This window comes from Notolabrus celidotus, unplaced genomic scaffold, assembly GCF_009762535.1.
Source record: "Notolabrus celidotus isolate fNotCel1 unplaced genomic scaffold, fNotCel1.pri scaffold_160_arrow_ctg1, whole genome shotgun sequence".
In the NCBI taxonomy this organism is placed as follows: domain Eukaryota; kingdom Metazoa; phylum Chordata; class Actinopteri; order Labriformes; family Labridae; genus Notolabrus; species Notolabrus celidotus.
Window position 1 is genome coordinate 24,397 of NW_023260029.1, and position 17,500 is coordinate 41,896.

Sequence of the window (17,500 nt, forward strand, 5' to 3'; positions counted from 1 at the left end):
CCTCCAGAGTCCACTAGAGTGTGTCTCCTGCAGTTCCTCCAGTGTCCCTACAGTGTCTCCTGCAGTTCCTCCAGTGTCCACTAGAGTGTGCTCCTGCAGTGAGTCAGTCCCATAGAGCCCCATGTTAATGTGACAGCAGAAATCACATGCTGTCAGCCTGGTACAGACACAGTTTGTGTCTGTAGCTCACTCTTTAATAACTCGTTATCTTTGGTCTCTAGAAACCGATGTGTGACCGAGGTGTAGAAGCAGGCGTAGATTAAACACCCTACTAAGCGCCAATGGTGGGTAAAACATTAGTTTGGGTGTAAACAAAAACACACCCGCCGGGCCGAGGGGAAATCTTGTATGCATGTGAGTTTAGTTTTCATACTTTCGCCCATTCCTGCAGACTGTCATTTTGACCCTCGTGGCGCTCTGTACTTGTGTTGGGATTTGGTACTTCAGGAACGTGTGACTCAGCTACTGGAGTTCTATTCATTCCCCTCAAATCTAAGAACCCCAGTCTGAACTCCTGTCTGTCAGGACGTCTGCTGGAAACAGGAAATTAACATCTGGTGCTGCTCGATGGCTCTGATATGGGAACTGACTGATTGACTGATCGATTGATTGATTGATTGATTGATTGGTTGATTGACTGATTGATAGGTTGGTTGATTGATTGATTGATTGATTGATTGATTGGTTGATTGACTGATTGATTGAATGATTAATTGGTTGATCGATTGATTGACTGACTGATTGGTTGTTTGATTGATTGGTTGATCGATTGATTGATATGTTGGTTGGTTGATTGGTTGATTGAATGATTAATTGGTTGATTGATTGGTTGATCGATTGATATGTTGGTTGGTTGATTGGTTGATTGATTGATTGATTGATTGGTTTGATCGGATTGATATTGTTGGTTGGTTGAGTGGTTGATTGATTGATTAATTGAGCATTGGTTGATAGGTGTGGTTGATGGGTGTTGAGTGAATGATTAATGGTTGAATTGGATTGGTTGATCGATTGATATGTTGGTTGGTTGATTGGTTGATTGATTGATTGATTGATTGGTTGATCGATTGATATGTTGGTTGGTTGATTGGTTGATTGAATGATTAATTGATTGATTGATTAATTGGTTGGTTGGTTGATTGGTTGATTGAATGGCAGCATCATTCTAAAGGAACTCTCTCTCCTCACAAACATTTCTTGTCCTGTCCATCCTCTTAGACTTGGCAGGAGGTGTTTTTGCTCGCGGTCACTCCCTCATGCAGACGTTGCACCTCCCGATGCTCTCCCTCTGCTGCCAGCCCTCGGTCAGCGTGGTGGGGGAGCTGTTGGAGGTGGAGGTGGTCGTCTCCACGCGGGTCAGCCAGAAGCTGTAGATGTTGGCGAAGTAGTGGCAGGTTCCTCTGGGCCCCTGACACTCCACGAAGGGCTGGGCCCTGAAGTCTGTCAGACAGCTACCTGATGATGTCAGAGACTGACCGCCGCCCTCATCGCCTGCGCCCGTATGCTGCAACACACACAGGAAGTGACATCATCATCAGTCAAACTGAGTCCAGTCAGATTCAAGTATCTGCTGAGAGCAGGAGAGTTAGCGGCTCCACTAACTGGATCTCTCGTACTTCAGCTAGGGTCAGTGCTACCAGACATGAAGTCAACTTTAAAGGGTAATTCCACCATTTTATGAACCCTGTTTTTCACATTCTGACATCTATGAAGGCATGTGATCTGAAGTGGATCTCCTGATCCTGCAGCAAGGTAACAGTCCTGTTACTCAAAGGGTCTGACAACATTACAGAAAGGAGACACCTCTGAGGGGCTGAACAGTTCGGGAGGCAGAGCCGGCCCCCTTAAGGGTCAGGCTGCACATCAGTAGTTTGACCTCGGGCTCTGAAGTACCCACCATGAGGAAGGAGTATCCGGTCCACAGGCTCCGCCAGTAGGGGGGACAGTCTGGCTGGTTGGAGGTCTGGCTGTGCAGTGCGACAGGTGAGGAAGGGGCTTCACACACCACGCAGCGGCTGATGTGATCCTCAATGGAGGCTCCGCCCACTGGAATACTGGGGACAGCTGCCGTCGTGGACAGCCAATAGGATTTATCGTTGCGGCTGGCGTAGGAGCAGGTCCCCATGTTACAGGAGGAGAACGGCATGGTGGAGAACACCGGCATGCACGAGCCCGCCTGACCTGCAGGTGTCATCAGAACCACAGATTACATCAAACTGACACCGGATTAACCCGGACCCGGTCCCACGATGCTTCACCTACGTGTCCCAAACTCAGAGAAGTGAATGTGAGCGGGATGGGTCTGAAGTTTATTCAGACATAAAAACACAAGACTTTCAAAAGACCCGCCGGACTCTGCAAGGGACCGCTGGGTCAGTCGGTTCAATCTGTAAACACTGTGTGTGTGTGTGTGTGTGTGTGTGTGTGTGTGTGTGGGTACCCAGGTCCTGAGTGTGAGCCTTCTCCTGACCCTCCAGGTACAGCAGACTGTAGCCCACCCACAGGACCCTCATGTTCAGAGGGCAGGCGGGGATCGTCGTTGATTGGCTGTGCATCACTAACAGGAAGCCCGAGTTCAGCTTCTTATTGGCCCTGGTTGACCCGGGTCACCAACCGGACCTGGATCACCTGAGACAAAAAGACCACAGGAGGTAACATAAGGCCACATGTGAAACAAAAAACAGACTCAAAGTCCCGTTGGTCTCGTGCCCGGGTTTGTGTGAGACCTTCAGGTTCCTCCTGGACTTTAAAGACTGTAACAGACATGATGTGAGAACAGAAGGAAAGAGCAGAGGACCGGCGGAGGTCTCACCTTTGTCTCCTATCACTCCACTCTCTCCCGGCAGGCCTGGCCCTCCTCGGTCTCCGACTGAACCTTGGGGCCCCACTTTGCCAGTTGGTCCCACTGACCCAAAGTCCCCTTTTCTACCTGGAACACAACGAGAGCCTTCGTTAGCCATGTGAGCCGGCTCAGGATGACATGGAGACTTCACCTGAGCTGGACTTCTCTCCCTTTCTTACCTTCCAGTCCCTGTTGGCCGCTTTCTCCCTGGATCCCGGGATCTCCGGGAAGACCAATGGGACCAGGGGGTCCCGGGGGCCTTGTGGGGCTGGAGGGTATGTGGGGCAGGTGGAGACTCGTCCCTTTTCCCCCTTAAGGCCCATCGGTCCAGGAAATCCCTTTGGTCCTGGAGGCCCACTAGAACCGGTACAACCTTTAGGACCACGATAACCAGGTAGTCCCATCAGACCTGGCGCCCCCCGTAGACCTGTTTCATTTACAGACAGGGAGAGGATTTGGGGCGGGGCTACATGCCGTGAGAGGCCTACAACTATCATCAGTGTTTGGTGCTTCTCAAAGACCGTCAGCGGTGGGCAGTGTGAGTTCAGGATCTGAAGGGTGCAGGTTTATGATTCCAAGCTTCAGGAGGGGGGTTTACAAAACAATGATGACCCCGACTTCCATGAAGTCAGCCGTCTCTACTGAGCATGCTCAGTGAAAACCTTAACCCACAGCTGTTTATCGACTGCCTGCACTCAGAGACCCTGAAACCCTGAACCACCATGGCCCACACAGACCATCAGCTCCTCTCCTCTGTCTTACTGTGACAAACCACATCACCTGCTGAGTTTCATAAAGTCAGCCTCTGGTCTAGACTCTAGAGCATGTGGTCTAGGCTACACCTGTACCTGGCTTTGCAAGACTGGATCATTTTAGGAGCTTAAACAGGCGCAGAAAAAAACTGACCTTTCACTCCAGGACTCCCAGGGCTGCCTGGCAATCCTTCAAGCCCTGGAGGTCCCTGTGGACCCTGAGGCCCCTTGCACCCTGAGTCCCCGTTGTCCCCATCGTCTCCAGGTACCGGGGGATTTGGGCCTGGATTCCCCATTTCCCCAGAAGACCCTGAAAGACCAAACAAAGGTCAGAGGTCATCCAGTGTGGTTATCCAGTAAAGATCCTACCACTGAAAAGTCAATGTCTGACCTGGATCACCATCAGGTCCAGCACATCCAGGATCTCCACGGAGCCCAGGAACTGGAACTTTACAGTCTAGTCCAGGTTTACCTAGAGGTCCTAGACCACCTGGAGGTCCTACAACGACACATGGAGAAACCTCACTAACAGAGAGTCATAGAAAGTTCTGTTGTTGTGGATTAGAGGGTGACCATGCAGACCCTGATGGGACCCACACTACCACAGACCTTTGGGTCCTGGGAGGCCTTTGGGTCCTTGAGGGCCAGGTTGGGATGTGCCAAAGGGTCCTGGAGGACCCGGAGGCCCTTTATCTCCTGGCAGACCTTTGGTACCTGGAGGACCTTGAACACCCAGACCTGAAGAGACAGAGAGGAGTTCCCATGAGACCGTTTAAAGAACTAAAACATAGAACCAGATACCTCATCGGGGATCAACTGACTGAGAGTCCTAAACCTGACCCCCATCACCTGGAGGAATTTGAGTTTTTGATGTTTGACATGACGAACCTGTGAGTCCAGTTCAAAAAAATAAGGACCAAGTTTAACAAGTTAAGAGGAAGACTTGTACCTCTGGTCCCCATGTCCCCCTTCACTCCTTTTAGTCCATCCAGTCCATGAAGTCCCAGCGGTCCAGGAGGACCTGATGCAACAAAACCATGAATACATTTAGAAAACCAAACAGATCTCAAAGTTCTCCTCAGTTGTCTTTTAGGTCTTGAGTCAGAGTCTTAAGAAACCCTATAACAAACCCTGACCTTGGAGTCCCTGGCAGCCCTGCGGTCCTGGAGGACCGTCAGCACCTGCTTGACCAGGAAGCCCTGTGAGACCCGGACGACCTCTGGGACCTGGGGGCCCGACCACACCTGAAATAAACCAGACAGACAGAGAGAGGGACACGGTCATGGTCTGTTCCACAAAATCCTCATGACCCAGTTCGGTCTAGCAGCGTCTTCCAGAGCTGACACCAAGATGTTCGCAGAGTTTCCCTTCATTAGAGCTGTGGCTGGTCTCACAGGGGGGCCCGTGGGAACTGTTTGCCAGGTGGACAGGCTCTGGCCTCAGTGCCACCCCTTTACTGGTTTTTAGATTAGCTGGAAGCTAGATGAGGTCAGCATTTCTAATATGGCGACCACCATCTTTGGTCCACATCAGGGCTCAGCAGAAACCAGTGGGGGACATCTCTGAGATGATCTATTACAGTTTATCCAGATAAGCTTCCACACCTTGTTGACCTAGGTCACCCTGGTCGCCTAGATCCCCTTTGCATCCTCTCTGTCCTGGACCCCCAATGAAACCCAGTCCACCAGTGTCTCCTCGAGGTCCTGGTGGTCCTGAGAGATAAATGAAACCAGCAGACTCAGGTGTTATTCAGCTGGTTGTATATTCAGGTTCAGGCAGCGGATCAGTGTCATTTAGTGTTTCGTAGAACCAGAGCCGGATCATCACCTGGTGTCCCGAAGTCTCCAGTGGGTCCCCTGTCTCCAGGTGGACCAGGAATACTAATAGAGTCTCCTTTATCACCTGTTTTAATGAGCAGAAAATGGGCTTAGTCCACATCCAAATAGACCTGCAGAGCACTGGTGGAGGTGGAGAGTCAGGGTAAGGGTTACCTGTGGGTCCAGTGCAGCCTCGGCCACCAGGGATCCCAGGTGGCCCTGGACATCCTGGGTCACCCTGCAACCACAAACAAGAACAGATCAGTATTTCCAAATATCAGATTATATCACACAACAAATCCAACCCAGGACTTCCTGTTGTTTAGGAAACCTCTAGAGGACCTTTAACCTTTAACCAACCGGTCTTCACTAAACTGGACTTAAACCTGCTTAGTTTTGACTTGACCAGACCGGCCTCTATGTGACCCAGCCGTACTTGAATCAGTTGGACTCTTCCATTCTTCACTAAACTTATCTCAACTGAACCAGACCTGTCCTGATTCAGTCTGACTCAGCAGGACCAGATCTACCTTCACCCCAGTTCAGATCTACTTGACATGGAGTGACAACGATAGTTTTCATAATGTTTCCAGACTCTCCCTTCCTTAATAAATGGGACCATCAGAACCAACACATCTGGAGTCCCTCACAGACTCTCTGACTATGTTAGTCTGTTACTTCCTGTCCCAGATAGACCTCCAGATCCTCTATGCTAGGATACGTGAGTTATCTCTGTTTATGAAGCTGCTTTTATCTCACTGGATCTCCGGTCTCTCCAGGAAAGCCAATGAGTCCTTGCGTTCCTTGACGCCCGGGGGATCCAGGAGGTCCTGGTCTGCCATACTGTCCGGGGGGTCCTGGGAGACCTGTGATCCCAGGGAGTCCATTGATGCCTGGATACCCGGGGTTACCAACTGTTCCTTGTGCGCCTTTATTTCCTGTGGAGACAGAGACGAGACTGATGATCTGCTTCCATCAGTTTTACAGCACAGTCTTACAGGACCCGACAAGACCAGACCTGTCCCATTTGACTTGTCTTATCTTGACCCGACCAGACTCTGATATAGAATTGACCTGAGTGTACCTATCCCAGCTTCACCTGGACCTGACTTAATCTGACCCGTCCCTTTTTGTCAAAGCGGATTAGACTCGACTTGATGCAGCTCAGTTAACCTGTCCCGGTCTGAGCTGACCCGGGCTGTTGGTGGACGGTGTTTGGATCTGACTTCCCCTCAAAGGTGAAGGTTCAGGTTCAGAGAGGTGTTCACACCTGAATACAGTCTCCTGTGACATCATGCCCTGACAAAGACTTATGGTAACAGCTCTGACCTCGTGGTCCGGGGAAGCCACTGATGCCAGAGGGTCCTAGTTTTCCTCTCTCTCCTTTAATGGGAATGACCCTGGTCTCTCCTGGAGGCCCCGGGACCCCTTTACAGCCTGCAGGGGGCATTAGAAAGAAGGATGGATTTAAAGTGACAGTACTGCTTTATATAAGGAAGTGGAGTCATAACAACGTGTGTTCACCTTTCTCTCCTTTAGGACCCTCACATCCTGGAGATCCATCTCGACCGCTGAACCCTCTCGCCCCCTTCCTACCAAGGGCTCCAGAGAATCCTGGCTGTCCAGGGGACCCTGGTGCTCCATCTAGGCCCTCAGGCCCCCTTAGACCTGAAATGTACCATGAGCCTTTCTGTGAACTCATGTCTTTATGAAACACTTAAACACACATGATGGTGCGAGGAGCTCACCTTTCAGACCCCCAGGACCTGGCAGGCCTGAATCTCCAATTGGTCCAGAGGGGCCTTGTAGCCCCGAGTACCCTGGAAAACCAGGAGAGCCAGGTTTTCCTACAGGGCCTTTAGGGCCAAAACCCGGAGCGCCATCAGCTCCTGTTTCACCTTTCTCCCCCACAAATCCTGAACAGAAATATGAGGGTCTCAGCCTGAGAGGTCTCAGAGTGAGAGGTCTCAGCCTGAGAGGTCTCAGCCTGAGAGGTCTCAGAGTGAGAGGTCTCAGAGTGAGAGGTCTCAGAGTGAGAGGTCTCAGCCTGAGAGGTCTCAGTGTGAGAGGTCTCAGCCTGAGAGGTCTCAGAGTGAGAGGTCTCAGCCTGAGAGGTCTCAGAGTGAGAGGTCTCAGAGTGAGAGGTCTCAGAGTGAGAGGTCTCAGCCTGAGAGGTCTCAGTGTGAGAGGTCTCAGAGTGAGAGGTCTCAGAGTGAGAGGTCTCAGCCTGAGAGGTCTCAGAGTGAGAGGTCTCAGAGTGAGAGGTCTCAGCCTGAGAGGTCTCAGAGTGAGAGGTCTCAGAGTGAGAGGTCTCAGAGTGAGAGGTCTCAGAGTGAGAGGTCTCAGAGTGAGAGGTCTCAGCCTGAGAGGTCTCAGAGTGAGAGGTCTCAGAGTGAGAGGTCTCAGAGTGAGAGGTCTCAGCCTGAGAGGTCTCAGTGTGAGAGGTCTCAGCCTGAGAGGTCTCAGAGTGAGAGGTCTCAGCCTGAGAGGTCTCAGAGTGAGAGGTCTCAGCCTGAGAGGTCTCAGTGTGAGAGGTCTCAGAGTGAGAGGTCTCAGAGTGAGAGGTCTCAGCCTGAGAGGTCTCAGTGTGAGAGGTCTCAGAGTGAGAGGACTCTAATGACGGGCAGCGTCTGGTTCACGAACAGGATCATAGAGAGAGGAAACACAGGGGACATGGAGTACAGTATATAGTACACATTGTTGGGGGGGCAGGGTTTACCTGGTGATCCAATACGTCCCTGGGGACCAAAAGGTCCCATGGGGCCAGGTTTTCCTGCTGCACAGTAGTCAGCAGGAGGTCCTTGGGGACCAGTGATACCTGGGGCCCCATTCTGTCCTCTTTGGCCTTTTGGTCCAGGACCCCCAGACAGACCAAGAGCGCCTGTTCAAACAGGGGAGGGATTAAAGAAAGAGAGTTCACAGCTTCACACATCCTGAAATATAAACCACATTCCCCAAAACACGGGACACAGCACACATGTTGATTAAAGCAAGACGTGAGGGGAAATCATTTAAAGCCTATTTCTCCTTAAAAACTGAAACATGTTATTAATGAGGTTACTGATCAGCAGGTGAGGAGAACCAGGAAGAGGTTCAACCCTCTGTGAGAGACTGCGTGAGCAAACAGTTCAACAGGGTCAGACCCTCAGGCAGCACTGCATTAAACACAGACAGGACTCTGTAGTGGAAGTCACTGCATTAAACACAGACATGACTCTGTAGTGGAAGTCACTGCATTAAACACAGACATGACTCTGTAGTGGAAGTCACTGCATTAAACACAGACATGACTCTGTAGTGGAAGTCACTGCATTATAAACAGACATGACTCTGTAGTGGAAGTCACTGCATTAAACACAGACATGACTCTGTAGTGGAAGTCACTGCATTAAACACAGACATGACTCTGCAGTGGAAGTCACTGCATTATAAAAAGACATGACTCTGTAGTGGAAGTCACTGCATTATAAACAGACATGACTCTGTAATGGAAGTCACTGCATTATAAACAGACATGACTCTGTAGTGGAAGTCACTGCATTAAACACAGACATGACTCTGTAGTGGAAGTCACTGCATTAAACACAGACATGACTCTGCAGTGGAAGTCACTGCATGGGTTCAAAATCCCTTGTCTGTTAACACACTCCCCTGCAGGTTAAAACTGAACCATGCACAGAAGAAACCATATATAAACCTGATCCAGAACCACAGAGACTTCTCTGGACCTGAGATATTCATATAAACATGTTTCAGTTTATCGTCTGATACTTTGTCTCTGATCTAAACTTTAATAAATTAAAAACTTTCATTTAAAAAACATCTAAATCTGTTTCTATCAACATTTTAAAAGCGTCTGAACGTTAATTATGAACTGATTCATCTCTCTATTTCAGGTTTACCCTGCAGTCCATCATTTCCTGGGGGGCCAGGAACTCCTTTAGGTCCCTGAGAGCCAGGTGGCCCCGGGAATCCGATTGGCCCTGAAGACCCCACACTAGAGTCTCCTGCAAGGCCCCTGAGTCCAGGAGAGCCTGGGAGCCCCGGGGAACCTGGTGACACACAGCAGTGATGGCTGAAAGTGAATCCATAACACCAAAGTGCTAACATCGGGGTGTTGATGGTTTATGGTTTTTACAGGTAGACCTGGGACCGTACCTGGATCTCCACCATAGCTGATGCCTTCAAGTCCTTCATCCCCTGTATCTCCAACTAAACCGGGGGGTCCTGCAGGAGACCCAGGGGGCATTTAGAGATAAGGTCAGAGATAACAGGATGTTGAGGTAATGTGAAGAACAGGTCTTCCAGGTGAATCTAATACCTTGTCTTCCAGGTGGTCCAACAAGTCCAGACTTTCCTTTGTCTCCTTTAGCACCATCAAGTCCAGTGAGGCCAGGAAAACCTGGAGACCCGGGTGATCCTGTGTACCCTGAAATTGCAGGCAGGAAAACAGGAAGTCAGACAGCAGGTAAACAGGAAGTCAGACAGGCAGGTAAACAGGAAGTCAGACAGCAGGTAAACAGGAAGTCAGACAAGCAGGTAAACAGGAAGTCAGACAGGTAAGTAAACAGGAAGTCTGACAGGCAGATAAACAGGAAGTCAGACAGGCAGGTAAACAGGAAGTCAGACAGGCAGGTAAACAGGAAGTCAGCCAGGCAGATAAACAGGAAGTCAGACAGGCATGTAAACAGGAAGTCAGGCAGGCAGGTAAACAGGAAGTCAGACAGACATGTAAACAGGAAGTCAGAGAAACAGGTGAACAGGAAGTCAGACAGGTAAGCAGGAAGTCAGACAGGCAGGTAAACAGGAAGTCAGACAGGCAGGTAAACAGGAAGTCAGACAGGCAGGTAAACAGGAAGTCAGACAGGCAGGTAAACAGGAAGTCAGACAGGCAGATAAACAGGAAGTTAGACAGGCAGGTAAACAGGAAGTCAGACAGGCAGGTAAACAGGAAGTCAGACAGGCATGTAAACAGGAAGTCAGACAGGCAGATAAACAGGAAGTTAGACAGGCAGGTAAACAGGAAGTCAGACAGGCAGATAAACAGGAAGTTAGACAGGCAGGTAAACAGGAAGTCAGACAGGCAGGTAAGGAAGTCAGACAGGCATGTAAACAGGAAGTCAGACAGCAGGTAAACAGGAAGTCAGAGAAACAGGTGAACAGGAAGTCAGACAGGCAGGTAAACAGGAAGTCAGCCAGGCAGATAAACAGGAAGTCTGACAGGCAGGTAAACAGGAAGTCAGACAGGCATGTAAACAGGAAGTCAGACAGGCAGGTAAACAGGAAGTTAGACAGGGACGTAAACAGGAAGTCAGGCAGGCAGGTAAACAGGAAGTCAGACAGACATGTAAACAGGAAGTCAGAGAAACAGGTGAACAGGAAGTCAGACAGGTAAGCAGGAAGTCAGACAGGCAGGTAAACAGGAAGTCAGACAGGCAGGTAAACAGGAAGTCAGACAGCAGGTAAACAGGAAGTCAGAGAAACAGGTGAACAGGAAGTCAGACAGGTAAACAGGAAGTCAGACAGGCATGTAAACAGGAAGTCAGACAGCAGGTAAACAGGAAGTCAGGGAAACAGGTGAACAGGAAGTCAGACAGGTAAACAGGAAGTCAGACAGGCAAGCAGGAAGTCAGACAGGCATGTAAACAGGAAGTCAGACAGCAGGTAAACAGGAAGTCAGAGAAACAGGTGAACAGGAAGTCAGACAGGCAGGTGAACTAGCAGGTGGATGCTGTAGATGTTCCCTCACCTGTATTTCCCTTGTCTCCCTTCTCTCCAGGAGCACCGGGGTTTCTGGGTACACAGGGCAGAACGTCACCTGATGGGAGAGGAATCAAACTGTAAGGGGAGGAGCCTACAGGTAGGGGAGGAGTCAGAGAGGTGAGGATGAGTTTGTAGACAGCTCTGATTTGATTGCTGACCTTTGACTCCCTTTGGTCCAGGAAAGCCAGGGAGTCCTGAAGGTCCTGTGTCTCCAGTGGCCCCTCGCTCCCCTATAGCACCCACAACACTCGGCCCCACTGGGCCTGAAGGTCCTGCCGACCCCTTCGGCCCAGGGAAACCTGGGAAGCCTCTGTCACCAGGAAAACTGGGGAAACTTTGACCCTGAAAAGAAAGAGAGACCGGATTTAAAGGAGGGGAGGAGAAGGTTTTAAAGTCTCCTTCAGAGTTTCGTTTAAAGTCTGACCCTGAGGCCGATGAAGTCCTCGATAATGTCACACTGTTATTACTCATAGGGCTCTAACTGAACTGTACCATGGGCTCCAGACCACAGACCGGGTTCTGTTTCCTCTGTATAGAAACGTGACCCCTCATGTTCAGATCAGCACACCCATAGGTACTGGATTTAAACCTGCTGTATGTGTCTGACTCACTGGAGGGCCAGGGTTTCCAGGGGCCCCAGGCAGCCCATCAAGTCCTCTTCTTCCTGAGAATCCTTGTCTTCCTAGAGGTCCCGGCAGACCCCTGTTTCCTTTGTCACCTGGAGACAAAAGTCCAAGTAGAACCATGAATACAATGACCCTGAACCCACCAAGTTTGTGGTCTTTGGTGTTTGCAGAGCAGGACGGATGTCTCAGTCCCAGACGCTTGAGATCAATTTACAGCTGATGTGTCGAGTTCAGCTCACCTTTAATATCCACCGCAGTGAAGTCTCCCTTCTGACCTTTGAACCCTACGACTCCTGGAAACCCGCCCAGACCCTGCAATCAACCGATCAATCTCCATCAGTCAGTCAGGAGCAAGTTGCTCACATGACCTCAGACCTGGACCCTCTGATGACTCACCTGTTGTCCACGTACGCCTGGGTCTCCTGGAACACCTTTCTCCCCTTTCAGACCTTGAGCGGCTGGGGCTCCTGGAGAGCCGGGGGACCCCCTATCACCCACAGGACCACGGGGGCCCTTGATTATATCAGGGGGGCCGCAAGCACATTCCCCCCGACTACCTGAAACACACAAGCAGACTCCGAAATAAAAACTCAATGAAATGTTGTGGAGCTTCAGTCAGGTCTCTAAAAACAGAGTCAACACAGGACCGAGACCTTTTAGTCCTCAGACCACGATACGATGGGATGGGGTACAAAACAAAACCAGACGATCTGATCCAGTACAATACGATCACTTTCACTGAGACACTGACCTTTAAACCCTGTGAAGCCCGTAGCCCCAGGAGGTCCCGGTTCACCTGGCTGTCCAGACTCCCCAGGTACTCCAGCAACGCAGTATCTACCTGCAGAGAAAAACAGGGACTCAGTCAGACCGTGTTCCACGTCATTCAAACTCATATCAGTCATGACATCACCAGGTGAGCCTGATATCACAGGAGTGACACAAGCAGGTAGAAACTGTGTTCTCTTGTACCTGGTATCCCCGGTTCTCCTTTCAATCCTTGGGGTCCAGAACGTCCGGGTTTCCCAGGTTCTCCAGGAGTGGGTCCATTTTTAAACAACTGACCTCGATCTCCCTTTTCCCCTTTACATCCTAGAGCCCCCGGCTGACCCACAAACCCTGCCGGTCCTGAAGGAGAACCACAAAGAAATCTTTTGACCCGTGAGCACAGGATGACTATGAGAACAGGTTTCTCTCAGAGGGACCGTTGTGGTCTTGGTTTCACGAGAGCAGAATCGTCGTAGTTATCATGAAGCTCAGGTTTGATTCCCTGCTCTTTGTTCACCCCTCCTCCTCATGGGCGGCAGGTACTCACCAGGTATGGACCTGCCAGTAGCTCCTTGGGGCCCGTGGATTCCCATCAGCCCCAGGTCTCCTGGAGGGCCCTTCGGTCCAACGGCCCCAGGGTCTCCAACGTCCCCTAGAGGAGAGGACAGTTAGCTGAATCATGACGGAGTGAGGACACCAGGTTCTCCTGGAGCGCTCGCCATGTTTGTTTTGGTGTTTTTCTGCCTCTGCATTCGTCTGAACCGTCCCCCCTCAGACCTCAGTCCGGCTGTTGAATGATCGTACCTGTGTGTGTGACGTCGACGCTCTGGGGGAGGCCTTTAGGACCTCGATCTCCCATCATGCCCTGGAAACAGACATCAAACACACAGTGGGGTCAAACACAGGAGCTCATCTCTTATTGGTCGGTTTGAGTTATTACATCCTGTTTCTGGTGTTTCCCTGTATGTGATTGGTCAGAATGGTGCTGGGCCAGTAGCATACAACAACAAGCTCACCTTTGGACCCTCTTGACCAATCAGACCTGGCAGACCTGGATTTCCTTGAATTCCCTGAAGGCACAAACACACATCTGGTAAGGGTTCAGTATCAGGGTCACTTTTTAATAAACCTGTTCCGCAGACCTTCCCTCATTCCTGCGTTACCCGACTTCACCGCAGGGACGCAGCAGACGGTCTCTAGTGATCTGCCAGTCTTGAATGAGTCAGCTCTAAAAGCCAGCTCTTGTACCTGAACCCTACTAAAGGACAGAGCTGGTTCTTGCTGAGCCAAATGATCCGGATCACTAGGATCAGATCTGAGGTTGTTCCCCTGAGACAGAAGAAGGATCTCCTGCTCTGACATGGTCAGATGGATCTCTGAGCATACAGCACTTTGTAGATTTGAAGTAATCCGTGGATCTTTATGGATTTGATGTGTTTGGATTACATCTTTGACTCGGGTCTAGGGGACCCTTTCTGTTGCAGCAGGATGGGGGGGGGGGGGGGCATTGGACTATCCCCTAACATCAGATCATTTGAACAGACTTAGCGGACTCACTGTTATCCAGGTTTACATTAAGGGTTAACAGAGTTCCACATCTGCTTATGTCGCAGAGGTTTTCTCCTCTTTGACATTTGGACAGCATGGAGGTTTTGACTTACCCTGAATCCTCTCACTCCAGTCCGCCCAGGACTCCCAGAAACCCCCTGAAACACAAACACATCACAGACAGGTTCACGTAGAGGCTGATGTGGTCAGTAATCCAGCATCAGATTTGATGAACTGGTCTCAGATGTTCCTGCCTCTCAGAGACTCGGATCAATCAGTTCACTCATTAGGAGCCAATCAGACATCCTGAACTCTGATCCAAACATGGAGGGTTCCTCACCCGAGGTCCGGGAAATCCCACGATCCCCTTCTCTCCTTTGATCCCCGGGAGAGAGTCCAAACCCTGAAACCACAAACACAGGTTCCCATTAGATCCGTGTTCCCCGTGTTCAACAGTCAAGGTACCCACCATGGTGGTCCTCATACCGGGACTCAGTCCACAAACATCAGTGTGCCTTCGTTAACCACTGAAGGTCTGATAAAGGGTCTCACACAGATCCATCACAGGTTCAGGGACTGCCTCGTCTATGGGGACATCATCCTGGGTCACCTTAACTCCAAGTCCAGTATGAGTCCTACTTTTATGTTCCCGTGGTCATATCTTAATTTGGGTCTCTAGTACTGAACCATGACCCTGCTGGTTTCAGTTCTGACTTCTTGTGTCTGGGAAACAGATCTTAATATCAGAGGACCTGTTCCTCACTCAGGTTCCACGTCAGATCAATCTAATGATGGATGGATTCAGAGTCTCAGTGTGAAGAAAAACTGCAGATCCTTCACCTGACCGTCCTTCAGGTCCACAGGGGGTTCATAGGTTGAGTAGAACTCAAAGTGCTCCCTGTAGAACTCTGTTTACATTGGAACTGTGTTTAGGAAAGCTGTGTGTGGTCTGACCTGGTTCTGGTGGAAGCGGTCTTAAGGAGAAGTCTGCGTACAGTTAGACTCCAAACACAGATACACGTGTGTGAGAGAGAACTCTGAGGAGACCTGTGGAGCTTCATGTTCAGCAGAACTCTTTGTAAACTGGTTCTCAGTCTTTATTAGAACCGTGTTAAGTAGAACCCTGTTTTTGAGGATCTCTGAGACCCAGGTTTTGGTACGGTGTGAAGCTAAAGACCCTGTATCCAGTCCTCTGTGTACAGTCAGAGTTTATGTTTGGATTAGTGGAACCTTGTTATAGTAGAACTCTATTTATGGGGAACTTCCATCTGGTTTTTGTAGACCTCATGTTTGGTTGGACCCTGTGTTTATCAATACTCTGTTTATGAAGCTTGGTAGAACCTGTGTCTAGGAGGACTCTGTTTTTTGGAAGAACCCTGTAGAACCCTGTGCATGCTCAAACTCTGTGGAACCTTCCTTTTGTGGAATTCTGAGTAATTCCTTTAATTTTTAGAACCTGTGTTAGGTAGAACCCTTTCATGGAACTCTATGCTTTGAAAAACTCTGAGTTAAGAACAACCCTGTGGAACCCTGCGTCTCATAGAACTGAAGTTAGTAGAACCCTTTCTTTTGGCACTCTGTGTTCAGTAGAACTCTGTCCTGTCTGATTTTGGAGAACCCAGTAAAATTGAAGTTTGTGTCTAAGAGAACTTTGTCTAATGGAACACAGGGAGAACCTAAAGTTCCTTCAGTCAAATGTCCCAGAGGTTCTGTATCCAAACTTACCGGCAGTCCCGTACTTCCACAGACTCCTTTAACGCCTCGAGAACCCTGAAGAACAAACAGAACCGAGCATTTCAATCAACCACTGAGATCCCAAAGAAGAACATTAAAGAAAGTAAAGCTTTATTCTGATTGGCTGTAACAGACTGTTAGTCCCGCCCACCTTTTCTCCTTTGATGTAGAGGTCTTCTGGAGGGTCCACGTACTCGAACGGCCCCGGAGGCCCCTGGAGGCCCTGCTCCCCCTGTGGACGACATGAAGTACTGCAGTAACACGACCTCACTGCCCTGATACTCACAGTCAGATTAACTGAACCTCCTCAGTGACGGCTCTCTGATGCTTTAAAGGAGGGTTTTCTGACCACGCCCATTCTGTGATGTCACCGAGCATGTGTTCCTGTAGCCTGACAGTAACTTTAATGAACATGGAGGCGTACCTCGTCTCCTTTCTGTCCCGGCAGAGATCGACCTTTTTCTCCCTGAAACACAAACATGATCAATCATCAATCATCAATCATCAATCATCAATCATCAATCATCAATCATCAATAATCAATCATCAATCATCAATCATCAATCATCAATAATCAATCATCAATCATCAATCATCTGATTGTAGTGAAGTGGTAAAGTGTATCTATTAGCTTGTTTAGTTATATCAGTACTTACAGGTGAGCCCCTGAAGCCAGGCAGACCCGGGAGACCCTGCAGGGACACCAACATTTTCAAACCGAGGACAGAGATTTGGTTAAAAACTTCACATCAAACGTCTCAGAGAGAAATGTGGAAAGGATGAACCACGGCTTCATGAGTCACAGTTCAATGAAAAGAAGTGTTACTCTTACGTTTGTCCCGTCCAGTCCTGCAGGACCCACAAGTCCTGATGGGCCAGGGAGACCCGGTTCACCCTGCAGACAGACGGACAGATGTAAATACCGGTCTACTAAGCACACCTGGGAGACTTTAGTAATTCAGAGGTCGGTCTCATCCATGTGACGGCGTTTCAAACCGCTTCATGCTTCATTTCTTCCATCTTGTCAAAAATAGAAATCATGAAAGTGAAGATATTCAAATGAAATCACATTTTAAATCCAAACTAAGAAAGCTCCTTTGAACACTGAACTAATCCAGCTGCAGGAGAGTTCCTGAAACCTGAGTCTGATGGAACAAGAAGAAGTTAGTCAGCAGAGGAATCACTGACACCATGAGGACTGAACGGACTCCATGAGAGGAGATCTGAGGATCACATCATGTTTCCATCGCTCTCTGAGTAAAGACTGCTAACGTAGCGTTGAGCTAGTTTACAAAGATCTCTCACCTGCAGACCGGGAGGTCCCGCGGGTCCCACGTCTCCCTGTGGAACACAGAATCCATCAACATCAGTATCAGAGTTATTAATACACAAGATCAAAAAGGGTCTGATTAAAACACATCCACAGATACATGAGGGGCATCAAACATCCCATCATCTCTGTCCTGCTGCAGAGAGGACTCCATGATCCTGAAGGTCCCAGATACGGGGTTTAGCTGTTTCTGTCCTTTGTCGTATTTTAGTCAAAGTTCTGAACTCAGCTGTGAAAAGGATCACAGATTCAGCCTCTGAGGAGGATCTGCAGACCCTCAGGTTATAACCTCATCATCCATGAAGAGATCAGGGGGCGGG

General features: G+C 49.6%; 1 protein-coding gene across 1 annotated transcript in view; it reads right to left on the reverse strand.

Moving 5' to 3' along the window:
• Positions 1–1,061: 1,061 nt before the first annotated feature.
• Positions 1,062–17,500, reverse strand: part of LOC117808830 (collagen alpha-4(IV) chain-like) — a 38,887-nt gene continuing 22,448 nt past the window's right edge. Inside the window, 41 exon segments of the mRNA XM_034678502.1 lie at positions 1,062–1,504; positions 1,898–2,181; positions 2,441–2,590; positions 2,593–2,628; positions 2,813–2,929; positions 3,022–3,099; positions 3,102–3,269; positions 3,749–3,904; positions 3,986–4,093; positions 4,204–4,332; positions 4,544–4,615; positions 4,731–4,838; positions 5,199–5,306; positions 5,422–5,496; positions 5,586–5,649; positions 6,171–6,349; positions 6,741–6,848; positions 6,936–7,079; positions 7,160–7,327; positions 8,131–8,292; positions 9,314–9,463; positions 9,570–9,638; positions 9,733–9,840; positions 11,161–11,229; positions 11,333–11,516; positions 11,786–11,892; positions 12,040–12,112; positions 12,197–12,357; positions 12,552–12,641; positions 12,773–12,928; positions 13,116–13,220; positions 13,373–13,433; positions 13,585–13,638; positions 14,230–14,274; positions 14,457–14,519; positions 15,842–15,886; positions 16,002–16,082; positions 16,275–16,316; positions 16,507–16,542; positions 16,683–16,745; positions 17,156–17,191. Of these exon segments, the coding sequence (XP_034534393.1) occupies positions 1,247–1,504; positions 1,898–2,181; positions 2,441–2,590; positions 2,593–2,628; positions 2,813–2,929; positions 3,022–3,099; positions 3,102–3,269; positions 3,749–3,904; positions 3,986–4,093; positions 4,204–4,332; positions 4,544–4,615; positions 4,731–4,838; positions 5,199–5,306; positions 5,422–5,496; positions 5,586–5,649; positions 6,171–6,349; positions 6,741–6,848; positions 6,936–7,079; positions 7,160–7,327; positions 8,131–8,292; positions 9,314–9,463; positions 9,570–9,638; positions 9,733–9,840; positions 11,161–11,229; positions 11,333–11,516; positions 11,786–11,892; positions 12,040–12,112; positions 12,197–12,357; positions 12,552–12,641; positions 12,773–12,928; positions 13,116–13,220; positions 13,373–13,433; positions 13,585–13,638; positions 14,230–14,274; positions 14,457–14,519; positions 15,842–15,886; positions 16,002–16,082; positions 16,275–16,316; positions 16,507–16,542; positions 16,683–16,745; positions 17,156–17,191 (4,470 nt within the window). The 3' untranslated portion in view covers positions 1,062–1,246.